The sequence below is a fragment of the Girardinichthys multiradiatus genome, chromosome 21, assembly GCF_021462225.1.
Source record: "Girardinichthys multiradiatus isolate DD_20200921_A chromosome 21, DD_fGirMul_XY1, whole genome shotgun sequence".
In the NCBI taxonomy this organism is placed as follows: Eukaryota; Metazoa; Chordata; class Actinopteri; order Cyprinodontiformes; family Goodeidae; genus Girardinichthys; species Girardinichthys multiradiatus.
The window spans coordinates 9,216,597-9,236,223 of NC_061813.1; the positions used below are offsets into that span (position 1 = coordinate 9,216,597).

A 19,627-nucleotide genomic window follows, 5' to 3' on the forward strand; every position below is an offset into this window, starting at 1 on the left:
CATTAAAATATGTTATGAGCTGAATTATCAGTCATATCAGTCTGCTTCAGCAAACTGCTTCAGATGAAAACATTGTCAGCAGTTACAAAACATTAGTTCATTATTTAAAGAACAAAAAACAATACACCATACCAGTTGTTACCCCAATCAGGTGTTTGAGGTAGGAACATTGTTGTTTTTTAATAATAATCTTACCTTTCTGATTCCTTATAGGACTAAACATGCAGCAGAGTATAGACATATTTTTATTCAGATGAATTTATTCATAAATATTTTTTTTATTTTAATCTTGTCTTTGTTGTTACCTTTTTTCCTTTCACTTTTAGGTACCGAGGGGATATGTATCCGCAGATACAAGTGGCTCCTGATGGATCTCATTGGTTCATCAGACATCCAGCTTGTTCCTGGCCTGATCACCATAGAGAGAGAAGTGCGTCCAGCCAGAAGCAGCTTTACCCTGTGTATTCAACCCAAGAGCGTTCAGGAGGAGGAGTTCAGTATATCTCCTTTGATGATCCTCGCATCCGTCATATTTCCTCAGCCCTGGGTGGTAACTCCCTAACGGACGCTGACAAAATCCGGCACATCCGTAATGAGCTTCCCAGCGTCACCGTGTCGGAGCCTGCACCCGACGACAGTGCCTTTTTGCCCCCGCCACTGGGGCCTTTTATTTCTGCCAAAGTGGCAGATGAAAATAACCTGACGTCTTCTAGCAACTTAGACAATGAAAATAAAAGGTGGCGAAGTGATTTGCACAAAGAGACTATGAGTAACTTCCGAGCACCTGACCAAAACTGCAACAATAGACATCTCAACACTCTACCATCTCCTACATCCTCCTCTTCAGCTTTTCAGTCACCATTAACAAGGACCCTTTCCCGTCAGGGGTCCAGTTCGGACCAGTTCTTTGCAGAAACCATTACACAAGTAAAAACAATTGTACCAGAGTCAGGAAAAGAAATTCACAGGAATACCAAGAGAAGAGTGAGTGAAACCATCTTCTGCCTCGTGAGCGTCCCTGTTCACACACCAACAAACATTAACAAAGGCTTATCAGCTGATCAGAACAACAATGAGGCGATACCAAACCTGACCGTTACAAACACTGACACTTTTGCTGTAGGTCTCAAAGAAAGCCCAAACATTCGTAGCAAGTCTGTAAATGAGATACCCATCAAATCACGCTACTCTCACCATCACACAATCAGCACATCGAGGAATTACAAGAGAGCTCCTTTACGAAAAGAGGTCATAGACGCCTGGGTACTCCAAGCAAATGAAGACAAGCAGTTGGGCTTTGGTGGGTCTTGGCCTGGAAACCAATATCGTAATCAGGAAACTCAAACAGGCTCTCCTGTGACAGGTGTTAAGAGTCCAGAAACCCAAAGCCCTATCAGGAGACAGGAGGCTCTTCAGTCAGCCTCAGATGCAACCATGGATATTGATATTGGGACTGATTGTACCTCTTCTTATGGCTACCCAATGACGGGTCAAAAAAACCTTCATCCCTCCAGCAACAGCGCCTTCTCCCGTCTCAGCCTAAGCCCAACACAATCCCAGTCACTTCAGCACACGCAACAGGATCCATCTTCTCCTACCAAGAGACAAAATCAGGGAGAACATCCATCATCTTCTCCTAAGAAGAGCAGTCCACCAGAAAGTGAAGAACAACTGGTTTTTGGGCAATTTCTTTTAAAGCCAGTAAACCGACGACCCTGTGATGCAATCGGTCAATTGGAGACCATTAACAAAGAGATGGAAGACACAATAAGCAAGAGAGTGAATGTGAGTCAATTTAAAAAGGATTTTGACAGTGTTGATGAAAGACTACCTTGGTTTAAATCAGGAGCACATTTCACTAGTGGTCCAGAACCAGGCAGGGAAGCAATTAGTCTTCCACCAATGCACATAGAAAAGCCCAACTATATAACAAAGAGGTCAAAGTCATTTGCCTCTAGTGCTGATCTAGAATCCATGGAAATGACAAGAACTTTCTCCAAGCCACGAGCCAATAACATACCACTAACAGGTAAACAATTACTGCTTCCCAACTCAGACAGCAGCAACAATTGTCTCCTGTCCTTTGTTCCCGCTCACAATGAGTCAAACCATCTCTACAGGCAGGACATCCCTGTGCCTCAAGAGTCCTTGTTGAGGGATGTGGGACTTACTGTCTACACAGAAACTCCTGGTCGTCCTGGAGAGCCAATGCAACGCTCGCTCTCAGTCCCATTTCCACTCAGTCATAAAGATCATACTCCATCTATGACAGCTCTCATGAAAACTAGTGGCAGCTTTGAGCACAATTCAAATGAAGAACTTGATCCTAAGTCGAAAGGACATGCTAAATTAGACCTCTCACCATTCAGGGTTGAGACGAAGGTCTGTGGAATAGAGAGGGAAAGTTGCTTATCACCTGAAAAAAGCAATTCTTGTCATATTACAAGACAGGCAATGGAGGTCTCTTTTGTGTTTGTAGATGATGGTGATGATGGAAGATATGCGCTCTCTGAACCTCTGACCTATAAGAATGACTCAACAATTGCAGATAAGCACTTAGAAAGCCTACTTAATCAAGAAAAAGCTAACACATTGCCTGCAGAGGACCTCAGCAACCTGTACGAGGTCAAATGTGCAAAAGGAATTCCTGAAAATGAGTCTATAGAGGAGAGGGCTGCACGGATCTTGGGTATTGCTGTTCCAGTAGAGGCTTTATGTGTTGCAGACAAACAGTCTGACGATGAAGAGCCTGACATGGACGCTATTTTGGTTGAGAAACAGTTAAATCCAAATAAAGAAATACAGCATGTGACAATAAAGTACGTGCAAGTCAAAGAGGAGTCCCTGATAGTGTACGGAGCAGATATGGAAGAGATCCAGGAGACAGAGTCAGGTGTGGTGCAAGGGGTAGAAGACAGGCTAAAGCACAGCAATGACCATAGTGATGGTCAACAGAACCAGGATGCAGAAACTCCATCACTTCTAGACCTTCCCGAGTTCCCACCAAGTAAGCTTCCCCTCTCCCTTCCCATCACCCCTGGCGAGACCTTATCGCTGAGCATATGTGGTGGGGAGAGGAAAGGAAGAGGTGGAACGTGCAAACTAATTGAATCTCTCCAAGATAAGCTGAACTGTTCTGCAGCTTTGTCTGCTGCAGCTTCAACCGGGTCAACTACAGACAGAATGGCCCGTTTTAAAGAACTTGACTCTGTGTCTAGAATAAGACGCCTTAGCCTGAAAACTCCAGAGTCTGTAGAGGAACCCGAATCTAAAGAAAGAGAAGACCAAATAATGGACGCTTGTAAGGAGACAAGGGAGAATGTTGCTCAGCAACGCCTTGAGAAGGAGGAGCTGGAAGAGAATGGAAAAAGAAGTCAAAAAGAGGATAAACAGGAAGAACATGCCAACTTGGGAGATCTTGAACAACTAAAGGAAGCGATTGATGGGGTTTGTAGGGAAGAGCAAAGGGATGAAGAGGAGGTACATGAGATGATCAGTGAAACTAGACAAACAGCAAGCAGTGGGCTGAGGGAAGAAAAGCATTTTAGTACAGAAACTGAGAAAAGAGTGATGGAATTGAGAATTGTAGAAGACATTGAAAACACCTCAGAGAGTGTAAAAGAAGAGCATAACCAAGCATTGGTCTGTAGAGCTGAGACCACTCAACAATCAGAGGGAGGAAACATACCAATACCAAAACAGCGCACCAAGCTCCAGAAGCCTCCTCTTCTTCCTAAACCCCGCAGCGTTCCCAAAAGAGAAATAACTCTGCCACTAAGCTTCAGCACCGGGACCTGTAGCACCTCTGATGTGGAGGATGAGGAAATGCTCTCTGTCTCAGGTGGGTGTAAAATCCTTAGAGGATTATTGTGCATGTCCCCATCGGAGTGGATCATCCATTATATAAAACATAAATATGCCATGTTTCCAACTATACATGTATATGCTATTACCCATTTTCTTTAAATTATAGTTGTGTAGGAAAGTTGTGGTTGCTGGCAATGTCACTCAGTTCATCTGGTGTTCCTGGGGAATACTTTAGGTGCTCTTTGTCTGGTGGCTTGAGTGGATGCATTGCAGAGCTGAAACAATTACTCGGATTAATCGTGAGTTATTGATTATTGAAATAAACGTCAACTTATTACGTAATCGAACAATTGTTAACTGGAGTATACAGACTCACTCAGAGCAGCAATAAGCCAAAACTGTACAATAAATATATACATTATGCATTTAAGGTGAAATACCTTCTTTGTCTATCCAGAATTGCTTAAGTGACATAGTTTTAGCTTCACTTGGTTGAAATTCTGTAAAACAAAATCTCCTATTAAGCACATTTGCTATTATTGCTATTATTATTATTAGAATAATTAATTAGCAAAATAATCATTAGTCGCAGCCCTAATGCAATGTCATCCTGAAACATAACTTCATCATTGATGGAGATGGAAAAATGTCCAAAGTTCCAGTACCTTCCTGTCGATTTCCTGCAGGGATAATGGCTGCCATCTGCCCTGCTCCCTTATCTGACATACAGCCATCAGTGACTTTGAAAATGTGCTTGTGTTCTTTAGGCAGTCATCTTTATACAGTGCTGTGAAAAAGTAAAGAGAAAAGTGCTATGCAAACCAACCTGGCCCTAAGTGAAAAATTAATTCCCCTTTAAACCTGCCATAAAATCAGTTAACTGACTATGAGTCTTTTACGTCACTGTGGAGGAATTTTGGCCCACTTTTCTTAGTCTGCTGAATATTTTCCCGAAAGTCTTGGGGATCATCAAGATAGTTTTTGGCAAATGTGGAATGACCCTTCGTGTTAGTTTAGGTCAGCAGTGGTTTTAGCCTTGGAACTCTTGACCCAGTCTCAATCATGAACTCTGACATAAACCGAGACAAGTGAGGGCTGCAATGCTTTAGATGTTGTTTTGGGTTCTTTTATGACCTCCTGAATGAGCCGTTGATACGGTTGATAAGCCAGCCTATGGGAAGGTTCACCACATTTGCATTTTATTCTCTTTGTGGTTTGCTGGAGTCCCAAAGCCTTAGATGTGCTGCCTTTTGACATCGCTGGTTCACACGACAGGATTTTCAAATCCTGAGAGACCCCACAAGTGACAATAAAAAATCATAGATGTAACAGGTTTGGTCCTACAATGTTTGTTGTCCAGCCACACGGCAAGCACAACACACCACACACGAACAGATTTCACTCACAAACATTCAGATTTCAGACAGAAAATCTCGCAAACCCTCTCGAGTTTAAACATGAGTTCAGAGTTATTCCCTTCAGTGTTTCTTCTTTCTCTTTCTGATTGGCTACACTTCACATTCAACACGCTATGTGGTTGTTTGTCCTTGGGGAACACCCCACGCGGTAGGATATCAGGCCAAGACTATTTAACATGTTGAAGATCCGTAATTTGAAGTCGGACTAGTCCCGATGTCTTAACACGCCACAAACGGCAGAATTATCTCATAAGATTATCTGAAGAGAAATCACGATAATCAGGGCATGTTGGAAGGGGAAGATCTGGGCAAAAAATGCCATATAAATCCTGCTGTGTGGACCAGGCATTAGCTTACTTCATGTTGCAGTCATCCAGCTTTTGTGTGGTTAGTAGAACTGAACTCAAATTCCCTAAAAAAGTTGTCAATCACATTTTATTTATTACCAACAGGAGGGGGGCAGAGGGATTTGTTTTTCCACTTAGAACCAGGTTGGCTTAGATAGTATTTCTCCATTAAAAAGTGAAGTGAAATAAAAGAAATCTGTTATGGCCAAAAGCTTTTTGACAGCACTGTATATTTGATGAGAGAGGCACCAAATACATGTTTCACCATTGTCTCCTTGATTAATGCTGGTTTGGGATTCATCATTGAATACCACTTTCATCCAGTTACCTACAGTCAATGATTTCTTCTCTGTAGCCCACTGGAACCTTGTTTTTATCTGTTTAGGTGTTGATGATTTAATGTTTTCCTTTTCTCTTTTTCACTTTTCCTTTAATGACTTTCTTACACGTTGCTCACAAACTTTAACTTCTGTTTTTGCCCAGTCGTCTTTCTTTTCCTTTGTTGTGGATTTTTTTATTATCAAGGTGTATTGCCTTGACTCTAAATACTTAAGATACATAGAATATTGTTTTACAAATACAATTTAACAGCTTAATCAGTTTTTGAGTGATTCAGGTGGTTCAATAAATATTTCCTCCTCATCTTCCTTTTGTCTTATTTGACATTTTTCTTATTGTCTTTTTGTTCAATTCAGTTTATTTATATAGCGCCAATTCACAACACATGTTGTCTCAAGGCACTTCACAAAAGTCAGGTACATACATTCCAATTAATCCTAACCATTGAACAGTGCAGTCAGATTCAGTTATTTATTCAAATTGGATAAAAAGTTTTTCTGTCTAAGGAGACCCAGCAGATTGCATCGAGTCAGAGATTTGTAGCATTCACTGACCTGGATGAGCATGTAGCGACAGTGGACAGTTACTGACGTTGACTTTGCAGCAATCTCTCATACTGAGCATGCATGTAGCAACAGTGTGAGCGGCCATCTGCCACGACCGACTGGCGGTTTGAGAGAACAGAGCAGAGACACAAAGAGAACAAAGAAGCACTGATCCAGGAGTACTTTCTATGGGAAGGAAAAGTAAATGTTAATGGATGTAGCTCCTTTAGTCGTTTCATCTAGAAAGAAAAAACAGATAAACTCTGAGCCAGTTTTCAAGGTTAGAGTCTGAAAGAGAGCACATATAATTAGTTACAGTAAAAGCTCAGTCAAGTGCTATGTCTAGGAGAGAGAAAGGGTTAAACACTGAAAGACAGGGCCAAGTGGGTCATCGGTAGAGGGTGAACATTAAGTTGTTGCCAGCAGAAGCTTGGACGATGCCCCCCTCCAGAAAGGTGTCACAGGTAGACACAGAGTCAGGCCAGGTGTAGCTTCTAGGAAGAGAAAAGAGAGAGAACATAAAGTTAAAAACTGAAATAACAGCAAATAATGCAAAATTGGAGAGTAGTGTGAAAATGTAGCGAAGAGGGTGAAAGTGGTCATGTCCTCCAGCAGCCTAAGCCTATAGCAGCATAACTACAGAGATAGCTCAGGATAAACTAAGCCACTCTAACTATAAGCTTTATCAAAAAGGAAAGTTTTAAGCCTAGCCTTAAAAGTAGACAGGGTGTCTGCCTCACGGACTAAAACTGGGAGCTGGTTCCACAGGAAAGGAGCTTGATAACTAAAGGATCTGCCTCCCATTTTACTTCTAGAGACTCTAGGAACCACCAGTAAACCTGCAGTCTGAAAACGAAGTGCTCTGTTAGGAATATATGGAACAATCAGATCTCTGATGTATGATGGAGCTACAGGGGTTGGACAATGAAACTGAAACACCTGTCATTTTAGTGTGGGAGGTTTCATGGCTAAATTGGAACAGCCTGGTAGCCAGTCTTCATTGATTGCACATTGCACCAGTAAGAGCAGAGTGTGAAGGTTCAATTAGCAGGGTAAGAGCAGTTTTGCTCAAAATATTAAAATGCACACAACATTATGGGTGACATACCAGAGTTCAAAAGAGGACAAATTGTTGGTGCACATCTTGCTGGCGCATCTGTGACCAAGACAGCAAGTCTTTGTGATGTATCAAGAGCCACGGTATCCAGGGTAATGTCAGCATACCACCAAGAAGGACGAACCACATCCAACAGGATTAACTGTGGACGCAAGAGGAAGCTGTCTGAAAGGGATGTTCGGGTGCTAACCCGGATTGTATCCAAAAAACATAAAACCACGGTTGCCCAAATCACAACAGAATTAAATGTGTACCTCAACTCTCCTGTTCCCACCAGAACTGTCCATCGGGAGCTCCACAGGGTCAATATACACGGCTGGGCTGCTATAGCCAAACCTTCGGTCACTCATGCCAATGCCAAACGTCGGTTTCAATGGTGCAAGGAGCGCAAATCTTGGGCTGTGGACAATGTGAAACATGTATTGTTCTCTGATGAGTCCACCTTTACTGTTTTCCCCACATCCGGGAGAGTTACGGTGTGGAGAAGCCCCAAAGAAGCATACCACCCAGACTGTTCCATGCCCAGAGTGAAGCATGGGGGTGGATCAGTGATGGTTTGGGCTGCCATATCATGGCATTTCCTTGGCCCAATACTTGTGCTAGATGGGACTACCGAACCATTCTTGAGGACCATGTGCATCCAATGGTTCAAACATTGTATCCTGAAGGCGGTGGCGTGTATCAGGATGATAATGCACCAATACACACAGCAAGACAGGTGAAAGATTGGTTTGATGAACATGAAAGTGAAGTTGAACATCTCCCATGGCCTGCACAGTCACCAGATCTAAATATTATTGAGCCACTTTGGGGTGTTTTGGAGGAGCGAGTTAGGAAACGTTTTCCTCCACCAGTATCACGTAGTGACCTGCCCACTATCCTGCAAGAAGAATGGCTTAAAATCCCTCTGACCACTGTGCAGGACTTGCATATGTCATTCCCAAGACGAATTGACGCTGTATTGGCCGCAAAAGGAGGCCCTACACCATACTAATAAATTATTGTGGTCTAAAACCAGGTGTTTCAGTTTCATTGTCCAACCCCTGTAGATCACTAAGGGCTTTATATGTGAGGAGGAGAATTTTAAATTCTATTCTGGATTTAACAGGGAGCCAATGAAGGGAAGCTAAAGTGGGAGAAATATGATCTCTCTTTTTAATTTTCACCAGAACTCTTGCTGCAGCATTTTGAATCCGCTGAAAGCTTTTAACTGCATTTTGTGGACATCCTGATTGTAACGAATTACAAGAGTCCAGCCTTGAACTAACAAATACATGGACTAGTTTTTCAGCGTCACTCCTGGATAGGATATTTCTAATTTTGGCAATGTTTCGGAGGTGAAAGAAGGAAATCCTGGAAACCTGTTTAAAATGGGATTTAAATGACATGTCCTGGTCAAAAACACCAAGGTTTTTTACTTTGTTACCGGAGGTCAATTTAATGCCATCCAGGTTAAGTGATTGACTAAGCAGTTTCTTTTTTAAAGACTCCAGTCCAAAGACAACAATTTCTGTCTTGTCTGAATTTAGAAGCAGAAAATTTAAAGTCATCCAAGTTTTTATGTCTTCAAGACATGCTTGTAGTCTATCTAACTGGTTGGGCTCATCAGGATTCATGGATAAGTAAAGCTGAGTATCATCAGCGTAACAGTGAAAATTTATCCCATGCTACCTGATAATTTTACCTATTGGAAGCATATATTGGCCCAAGCACTGAACCTTGCTGTACCCCTCGATTAACCCATAACAATTTACATAAACAAACTGGAATCTGTCAGACAAATACGATTTAAACCAACCTAGCGCTGTTCTCCTGATCCCTACAGCATATTCCAGCCTTTCTAAGAGAACATTGTATCAAGTGCAAAACTGAGATCTAAGAGGACAAGTACAGACACAAGTCCATTATCTGTGGCCATAAGAGTATCATTAGTGACTTTCAGCAGAGCTGTTTCAGTGCTATGATGAGCTCTGAAGCCTGACTGAAACTCTTCAAACAGGTCATTGCTGTATAAATGCTCACACATTTGATTAGCAACAATTGTCTCAAGAATTTTGGATAAGAATGGAAGATTGGATATAGGTCTGTACTTTTTCCAAGTCATCTCGATCAAGCGAAAGTTTTTTAAGTAAAGGTTTAAACAGCTATCTTAAAAGCCTGTGGTACATATCCGTTTACTAAGGATAGATTAATCTTATCTAAAATGGGCCTGCTAATCAGAGGGAACACTACCTTAAATAATTTGGTTGGGATTGGGTCTAACATACAAGTTGAAGGTTTAGATGAAGCTAATATTTCTGATAACTCAGGAAGCTCCACAGGATCAAAACAGTCCAAACACAGATCAGGTTCTACAGTTACGTCCAATGTTGTCTCACTTGCTGAGGATGAAGTAATCATCTTTGGGAGTATGTCAAAGATTTTCTTTTTAATAGAATCAATTTTATTTAAGAAGAATCCCATAAAGTCATGACTGCTAAGAACTAAGGGAATGGATGACTCAACAGAGCTATGACTCTGTGTAAGTTTAGCAACTGTACTAAAGAGAAACCTAGGATTATTCTTGTTCTCTTCTATTAATGATGAGAAATAAGCTGTTCTGGCTTGGCGAAGTGTCTCTTTATACAACAGTAGGCTGTTCCTTTTTTCTACGAAACAAAACAGCTTACTGAACATTTTAACAGAGTTGCTGTGGCCTAAAATGCAAGTAATTCATTACCACCCTGTGGCGACTGTGGCTCAGTAGGAAGAGTAGTCGTCTTGCAATCAGAAGGTTGTGGGTTTGATTCCAGCTCCCTCCTGCTGTATGTTGATGTGCCCCTGGGCAAGGCACTTAACCTCAAGTTGCCTACCGATCTGCATATCAGTGTATGAATGTGAGTGCGATTGGGTGAATGTGGCTCTAGTGTAAAGCAGTCTGTATGACTGGAAAGGTGCTATATAAATTCAGTCCATTTACCCTGTATCATTTTGTATATTCTGTAAAACAGGAGACATTTGACCTTTGATTGTTGCAGGTTGTTGTGTGTGTTTGCATACATCAATTGTGTTAAAAAGATTGCAAAGATTCCAACATTTATGAATTAGATTTTTAGTGTAAACTGGAATAAAAAAGCTTTTATCATGTAATGTCCAATGTGGGCATGGGCTGGCATGAGATTTTCAACGTATTAAAAACACCACAGTGTCATGGTACTTACGCAAATATTTTAAACTAGAATTTTAGATACATTTGCTTAAAACCTAAAAGGCACAGTTAAGCACACTGCTGCTGAAATATTAGAACTTAGTCAGTCATTTTCTACCGCTTATTCCATAGTGGGTCACAGGGGAGCTGGTGCCTATCTCCAGCAGTCTATGGGCGAGAGGCAGGGTACACCCTGGACAGGTCGCCAGTCCATCGCAGGGCAACACACAAACAACCAGGCACACACTCATTCACACACCTAAGGGCAATTTAGAGTTACCAATTAACCTAACAGGCATGTCTTTGGAAGGAAGCCAGAGTACCCAGTGAGAACCCACACATGCACGGGGAGAACATGCAAACTCCATGCAGAAAGACCCCCGGCTGGGAATTGAACCCAGGACCTTCTTGCTGCAAGGCAACAGTGCTACCAACTGCGCCACCGTGCAGCCCTAGAACTTTGTTATTAATACAATTATAATAATAATATCTCAATGTTTAATTTCTCTTAATTTTTAACCATAATGGTTACAGTGTTGTGCAGAAGGTACATTTCTTATAGGGTAAGTATAAAAAGGTGGTATTAGTCAATTACTCAGGCTATCTGCTCAGGTAGCTACCCTGCAGTTGCCTGCTTAACAAAAATTCAGGTTGTAGGTGGACAACTTTAGCTTTAAAACAATGATGGGTGGTGCTCCTTCATCTTCAACAGAAATGTTTTTGAACAACAAATTTTGTTTTTCTTGTTTTCGGCAGAAACATTTAGTAGCTGTAAGCTGAACAATAACAGTAGGCAGCAACAGGTGAGGGAAGGGTATTCTGGTGCTTCTCTCTATTTCATACAGCTGGCACATATCGGCACTTTCTCTGGTATCCCATGAGAATTTAAACCTAAGAACTTCATGACAGAATACTTTAATTGTTTGGAAAACATAACTTTTGAAAACCTGGATACCGATAACTAGTATGCGTCTAATCTGTGTAGCTTTTTTTTTTTTTTTTTTACCAATTTGTAATGATTTAAAAGAAATACAGTCCAAAAATGTAGTGTCTTAAATGACTTAAGACCTTAACAGACTCAAGTTGAATCTGATCTCATTTCTGCTTTTGCACAGCACTCTATTTTTTTTTTTTTTTGCTCTAAAACATCTACCTCTCCACTGTCCGTGGGATTACATTTTAGAAAAAAACTAAATCTTGACATTAACTATATTAAAATTCAAACGAAGATGCTGAGCATAGCTAAAGCACAGCTAGGCTGAAGACTATTTCAAAGTTTAGGCTTAAGGGAAACTGAGTTATTGCAAAGTGGGAAAAGTGAAAAAAAAAAAAAAACTGGGCTTCTATGACATGGCTTTTAATAGCACCGTGTCCTAACTTACACGACATAAAGAGTTTTAACAGAAGTTCACTTTAAAAAATCTTTTTTTAAAGCCTCTGCATTTCTGTACACTTCTGTCCAGATGCAAATGCAGAAATATTTTGGGAAAATACCCAGGCTAGTGTGGGCAGGGCCTGATTCTGGCCAATATTTGCAAACGTTAAAAGGAAATCATGGTTTTCCCTTTTTAATGATGTCTTGAAGTCTCTGTTTCATTTTTCTCCCAAGCTTTGCCGAGTCAGCCTTGACATGGAATGGAAACACAAACACTGTGGTGTAAATAAAATGAAATAAAAGCAAACCGGATCTTTTGAGATGGGTTTAGTGTTGAGTCTTGGAGCCAACTTGACCAGGCTCTGACTGCAGCTCTGTCTCTCTGTGACAAAGCAAACACTGTTGAATTCTTCCTTCCAGGTCCTGTTTGGTACAAGTCCGCCTTGTTTTCAGGGATGTTCTCTCATCTCTTCTTTCCTCCCGTTTCTCATCAGACTCATACGACCCCAGTCGAGTAGAGAGGGTGTGACCTCCGACCACTGCCTTCACCACTGTGGAAATCCGTCTTTCTCTCGTTAACAGCTTTTTCCTCCAACAAAGACTTCCATCTCACCTCATGGCTCAGTCAGCTCTGACCCCTCCAACCCCAAATTCCTTCCAACGTCTGCCAGAACTGACCATCCTGGTGCTGCGAGAGCATTTTTACAGCTAATAAAAGCTACAGCTGGTGCTGGTTCTTTAGATCGTTCAACTGTGTCACCCCATTGTTTTCGCCTCTAAACTAGTTAATGTTCTCAAGCAAGCAGACTTCCTCCTCCCAGAAGTTGTCTCTCCGTTTGGAAGATTGTGCGTCATTATTCCCGTCTGCACTTCTCGGGAGCTTCCATGTCGAAAACTGAATGTAAGAGTATTTCTGTTTATTAAGCGGAACAGAAAAAAACACAAGGTGACAGTATTGCATTACAATCAGTATTAACCTACACCAAATGTAAATAAAAGAGTTCTAAGATTTTATTAAGATTATAAAAAAATCAATCTAAGACAATAAATTGAAATGTATATTTTCTTATGTATGTTGAGAGATTAGATTTGTTTTGTAAGTGTAATCCTTACGTGTATGAGCAGTAATGAAACTCCTTACCTGTTTTCTCCTATAGGCGTGTGATAGAGAATGTACGAAATGAGTTTGGATTGCAAAGAGAAACACTGTGGTCCTTGAATAGTTAAACTCAAGAGCAATATAGCTATCCTATACGGGGCGTCTGTGACATAATTCCAGTAGTAAATCTATTACAAGGAGCTAATCTCATTTGCTTTGAAGCTTTACTTTAAGGTACAAGTGTTAGATTTGCACTGCAGAGATTACTGGCTCGATGTTATTCCCAAACACCTGGTAATCTCCTCACATTCTCGGAGATTACTCTCAGAGCGATCCTCTTTGCTCGCTCTCAGTAAATGTAGCCACACTGTGTTTAGAAATGTCTTTAGTTAAACCACATACTGTTCCAAAAATCATCCCGTACATTTTGTGTAGAATTAATAGACCTGTATATACAGTTCCGCTGAGAGGTTTACATCCATGTCATCTTAACCTTGGGCTTTTGATGATTTATTTAAACTATTTTTCCTCTAGGGTGGAATGACTATACAATGAATAACATCAAACATAAAAAAAGAATTTGTTGCATTTGTTTTACATTTATTTTGAACAAAAGGGTCCAAATTATATGTGTACAGGCTCAAATATACCCAGAAACCCCACTAATATTTGGTTATTTTTACATTAACAAGGTGTACCTCACTTGCTAAGGCCAACAGAAAGCCTCTGGCATAATTCTGGCTGGATATTTGAGCACTCTTATCAGAAATGATACAACATAGTATATAAATGGTCTTGGAGCTGAGGTCAGGGCTTTGGGAAGGCAGTTCCAGAGGTTTATTGTAACCCCTTTTTATCCATTCCAAACCAGTGTTGGTGTGTGTTTGAGATCTTTGCCCTGTTGGAAAACTCATTTAACTATGAACAGGGACAGTGATGTTCCAGCACCATCCATGTTATGGCAGGTTTGAGTCTTGGTGGTTTTGGGTTGTTTCTCACCAACATAAGTCGGTTCCATTTATCTGAGGGGGATAGTTTGGGTCTTCTTTAAATCATTACAAATTGGTTTGGGTCATATCTGAATAACATACATACAACTTAAATACAATTGACCTTAGAATTTCCAGTTCTGTAGAAATGACTCCAAAACACATTCCCGACTTGTGTAAATTTAAAATTCTTTCTTAGATGTTCCCTTGGACTTTCCCATTTTTCTCAGTATTGGTTGGGCCATTGAGTACTGTCATACAAAAACAATGTAGAAATTTCAACACCACTTTTTCAACTATTTAGCTGAATGTATGTATAATTCCAGCCCTGTGTGGATTAGAGGAAATCCACCATAAATTCAAACTTGTGCATCTTGTTTTTAAAAATCATCAAACTTGTAGGTTGCATAAATATTCCACTTTGGTAAAAGAGTGGTTCCAATAAATCCTTAAAAGCCCAGAAGGTACTCTGATAGTCAAACCCATGATTGGTTTATGCAAACCTCTGGAACTGTTTAGGTTTCTTTGTCAGTTTGTGTCCTCTTTGCAGAAAAACATAGATGTAGCGTTATAGATCGCAGTGTGCCTTGTACACACTGTCTCAGTGGAGATCTTTATCTGTGTGTAACCCGTCCGGTTTGCTGTTTTAACTGGACAGTAACAAGCTCCATTTACTCACTTTAGCAGATAAACATATGAAACTGTTTAGGCAATAATAATATTAAGCTAGAGATGCTTAGTAACAATGCTGTACAGAACATTGCTGTTGGAATACTAGTCAGAGTATCTGGGCGTGTCTAATAACTTCATGCTGACATATCAGTATTGTAAAAGTTGCAGGTAGAACTGGCAGTTGGTTAGCAATAGAAAAAAATTGACAAACATGCCAAACCAAACTTTATGCTATGCATTGGACATTTATTTTTACCAGCAAAGTTCAAAGCTAAAATGCTATTACCCACTTTGCTTGTGCAACCATATCATTCTGTGATCCAACTGTATTTAAATTGTGTGGTAAAACCTGTTTGAACCGGTATGGAAGCAGTTCTATGGAGGGTTCATAACGAGGTTAGGTCTTTGTCCAGTCTCCAACTCAGTATTCCTGCACCTCCGTGCTCCAGTGTTATCTGGTTCATCCTTGTAGATCTTTTTGTAACATAATCTAGACAACTGGTGCACATCTTGCTTTGATATTTTCTATTTTCTTACAGAAGTATGTACAGCTTTTTTGTAAGTGCTGCACCCCCTCCCTTTTTATTTTAGTGCATGTAATATGTAAGAAGTCACAGAAAAGGTGTATTTGCATATAATAATTGCATTTGGTACAATATAGTCTATCCAATAAACAACTGTTATATTTCATACAATGTATATTTTATTTTACAAATGTTAAGCTACATATTTAAAACAGAACATGGTATTTTTAGATTATTGTGAAGACGGAGGTGTTTTTGAAGGCACAGTATTTAACCATACTTGGTATGATTATTAAGGCTGATCAGAATTCGAGACAAATCTGTGCTGTTGTTTCCGTGCTGCAGACTGTTCATAAATAAAAGTCTTTGCATGAAATATGTTGCCTTTCATTCTGTCCAGTATGTTAAAATCACCCATTTGGGACCCAGTTTGAACTGCAAAAAAAAATCTTTAGCCGTATTGTTCACATACTGTTGAAAACGTAGTATAACAGGTTTAGAAGTACTCCTGCAAACATCCAAAAAAATCTGTAAGTAGGACAGAAGGTAAGAAAAATTGTGTTAGGTCAATTATTTCACTGTTGTAACAGAGAATTAATATATTGCTTAATATTTCTTCAAACTTTAATCATCCGATCCAATAAAAGACACCAAACAAGAGTCAATAGCAGAATAATCTCTCTGGCATTGCCAATGAGTTTGCCCACAACTCAACTCACACTAGTGTGCCAGCATTTATAGGGAAATAAAAAGATTTACCAACAGTTTAAGATTTATTGTCAAAAATCATTGTTTCATCAAGGAAATCAAATATCTTTTGTGCTAAGTTTAGATAAAATGTTAAGGACTAAAAGAGTATAAAATATATCAAATTCATCTTTTTATGTGTTTATAATGTGGAGTAAACTGCAGTAAGCTGTCAGTGCAGACGTTTTCCTAACCTCCTTCCAATCATGAATAAATGGCACTTGTGTCTGGATGGTATTGGCTTCAAAATAAGATGATATAATGGTTAGCAGTTCAGGAACACTGATGGTCAGTTGGGGATGTCACCCTGTTGGTCTAGATACAAACAATAATTGGCGCAGAACAACCTTCATATCCTCTCCATCAGGGGGCAGATGCCATAGGGTTCTGCATTGCTAGAAAAACATTAATCCTTGGTGGGTCTGGTAACATAAAACCTTCACATTAGGTGGTACATTCACCAGCTTTGGGTGACCATTCTCATCACATATTGGGCAACTTTAATTTCAACCCCTTGTGAAACTCAGTAAGTCTCAGGTAGTGCTTGTTGGTGCATTAAGGAGGCACATTCTGTGTCTGGTGGCCTTCACTCAATGGTTTGACAGACTGTTGGAGGCTACAGAAACTGCCCAGTCAAACTATTCTGAGTGTTTCATAGTAGAAGTTCCCTTTTAGACTGATTGTGTTGCCTTTTCTTTGAACGGTTGACAAATGTTAGCTTAGTGAAATTTGGCAGCTCACTGTGCACGGTTAGAGTAGCAGTAGTAATGCTCAACCTCATAGCTTTAATTTTTAGCAGAGACAACAGACAAATTATGCATTTAAGCTCTCTGTGTTACCTAAAACAACATTAGTGTCCCTTTGCACTTGTGCAAAGAAGCTAAATCTTCTAAAATGTAACATGTTCTCTTAATAAATATAGTCTTAAATGCCTACACAATCTTGTATAATACCAGCCTGGACTGAATAAATAAAAACATTTATAATGTTTATGAGGAAGCTTTGGATGCTGCATGTCACAAAGCCTTGAGTGTGTTTGGTTTCAATTCAAAACAGGATAAAGGATCTGTAAACATGATAGAATTCCAATCAAGAAGACGGATGACAGGCCCTCTTTTACCCTCTGGCTGGACTCCAGTATTAAAAGAGCATCAAAAAGCTGAACACTTTCAGACACGTAGGTAGAGCTTTGATTTCTCTCTCTGTTTACATCAAAGCATTGCAGTCTACGCAACAAGATTCTATCATGTTTTTATGAAGCTGTTAATGTGGAAGCAGCAGCCCTAAATGTTACATTTTATGCATATGGCAAATAAACCGAATAACGCAGCTTTTAAAAATGATATTTGGGTTTTCATTTTCAACTTTTTGTGTTTTGTTTTAGCAGCTCTAAATATTTGACTGTACACTGGGTTTATTTTTTTATTTGATGGTCAAGACTTTGCTATTACCTTTTTATTTCAGGTTAATTAAGCAGTAGAGAAATGTTGGTTCTTGAACATGCTGCATTGACATGACTCACTGCTGCCAGTGTCTCTGTAAAGGGCACCCTGCATCATTCATCAGGGAATAAAATTGATTTGGTCATTTAAAGCACACTAGACCAAGCAGGAGTGTCTTGCTGATCCAACATTAACTGTAGGAGTCATGGCAAGGAAAAAATATAGTCACCCTCCTGTCCCACTCAACCTGGCCAACATTGTCAATCCAGCAAAGGTCTATCATATAGCTAACCACAATAGTTGATGACTGACTGGGGCTTATTTTTGGTTCAAAAAGTGAAAGGCATGTATAATATCTGACAGTCATTGAAGGTAAGCCTCAAAACATCACAGCTATAAAACCTGTGTGGTAGAAAAGCTACACAAGCAACAGTGGTAACTGCTGCCTTGAGGTAATTAGGTTAGTCCAAATTCAGTGAAGCTTTTATCAGGACATTTTAGGTCACTTCTTACTATCTTCAGTTGAAAACTGACTACTTAGAGATGCTGATTTTATTTTCCAGCAGGACATGGCACCTGCCCACACTGCCAAAAGAACCAATATCTGCTTTAATGACCATGGTATTACTGTGCGGAACTGGCCAGCAAACTGGCCTAACCGTTATTATGTGGATAACTTATCAGCTTTTACTATTTAACCACAATGTCATGATGTTTAGACAGAAGGCAATTTGTTTTAGCATACTCGACTAAACCGTACTTAGGGAAACTGGTTTTCCAGCTTGCAACTACATGGTTAGCTTAACTTATGTTCAAATCACTCCCACATTCAAGTTCTGCCTTCTGAGGTACAGATTCAGAACTATGAGGAAAGGTTGAGAAGAGATTCTTTGTTAACTTTCTAATAGGTCATACCCAACAGGGCTGAACAGAGGAAAGAGACAAAGTGTCAGAAAGTCCTTTTCTAATTTAGGCATTTGCTGTTAGTAATTAAAGGCATAGTTCAGATATCATTAAGAAAGATATCTGAACCCTTTAATTAACCCATTAAAACTTCACAGAACCTCGGTTTAAGTGAGGTTCTGTGAAGGTATTATCGGTAATTATTGTTTTACCTATAATTTAAAAAAAAGACATATCGCCATAAGGCAGAGGTGGAGTGGCCAAAACTTGTAATCAAGTAAGAGTAAGTTACTGAAAACAGTATTATTCAAGGAGAATATCAAAAAAAAAATCTTATTTAGAGAAAAGACTGCTTAAGTCCTGAGCAACTGTATAATCATATTATCTGATTTATTTATTGACTTTCTATACCCTGTGTTAATTCACTGAATATTATTGTACATTGCTGGCAGGTATCTTCTGTTTGGGAACTTGTTGGATTGCGCCATCTCCTGGACACCGTTGGTGTTTCACCTTTGGTTAGAAGTCCAATTCGGAATTCAGTGTCTGCAGTGCTGCTGAGTGAAACTGCTTTCTAACGCAGCAATAAAAGTCAAATATCATCAAAGTTTGGCGAATGGGCAAAGCGTCTTTAAGAGATAATGAGCGCTTCCGTTTGTTCCCGAAACACACCTTAGTTGTGTGGCGTCATCGGCCTACATCTTCGGTAAATACAAAAAATGACGCTGTAGCAGTCCCGCCAAAATATAGAAAAAACACAAACGAAAGACTGCGATGGCCGGGAATCGAACCCGGGTCAACTGCTTGGAAGGCAGCTATGCTCACCACTATACCACCATCGCACAAAAAACGGGTTGACCATCTGCAAATTCTCCTGTTTTGGAGAGAAGTTCTAGAGATGTTCTGACGCAGAATAGAATGTTGGTCTGCTGGAAGCCATGAGTTCTGACAATGTCTCATAACAAGTTAGGAAAAGACACGAAAACTTTCATTTCTAACCATGGCACATTTTCTGATTACATTGTTGTCTCTATTTTTATGATGCGAAGCAAAATTAGATTAGAAATGATCTAGACTAACGTTTCTGCCACCAAATCACTCAGACGTTCTTTAAAC

General features: G+C 40.0%; 1 protein-coding gene and 1 non-coding gene across 3 annotated transcripts in view; one reads left to right on the forward strand and one right to left on the reverse strand.

The window, feature by feature from the left end:
* Positions 1-15,795, forward strand: part of jcada (junctional cadherin 5 associated a) — a 39,750-nt gene extending 23,955 nt beyond the window's left edge. For both annotated transcript variants that reach the window (XM_047349405.1, XM_047349404.1), the window contains exons 4-5: positions 327-3,841; positions 12,630-15,795. In XM_047349405.1, coding sequence (XP_047205361.1) covers positions 327-3,841; positions 12,630-12,664 — 3,550 coding nt within the window. In that variant the 3' untranslated portion in view covers positions 12,665-15,795. The remainder of the gene's footprint in view (positions 1-326; positions 3,842-12,629) is intronic.
* Positions 15,796-19,281: 3,486 nt separating this feature from the next.
* On the reverse strand, positions 19,282-19,353 carry trnag-ucc. Its single transcript has one exon. It is a non-coding gene; the product is annotated as a tRNA-Gly (tRNA).
* Between the last annotated feature and the right edge of the window lie 274 nt (positions 19,354-19,627).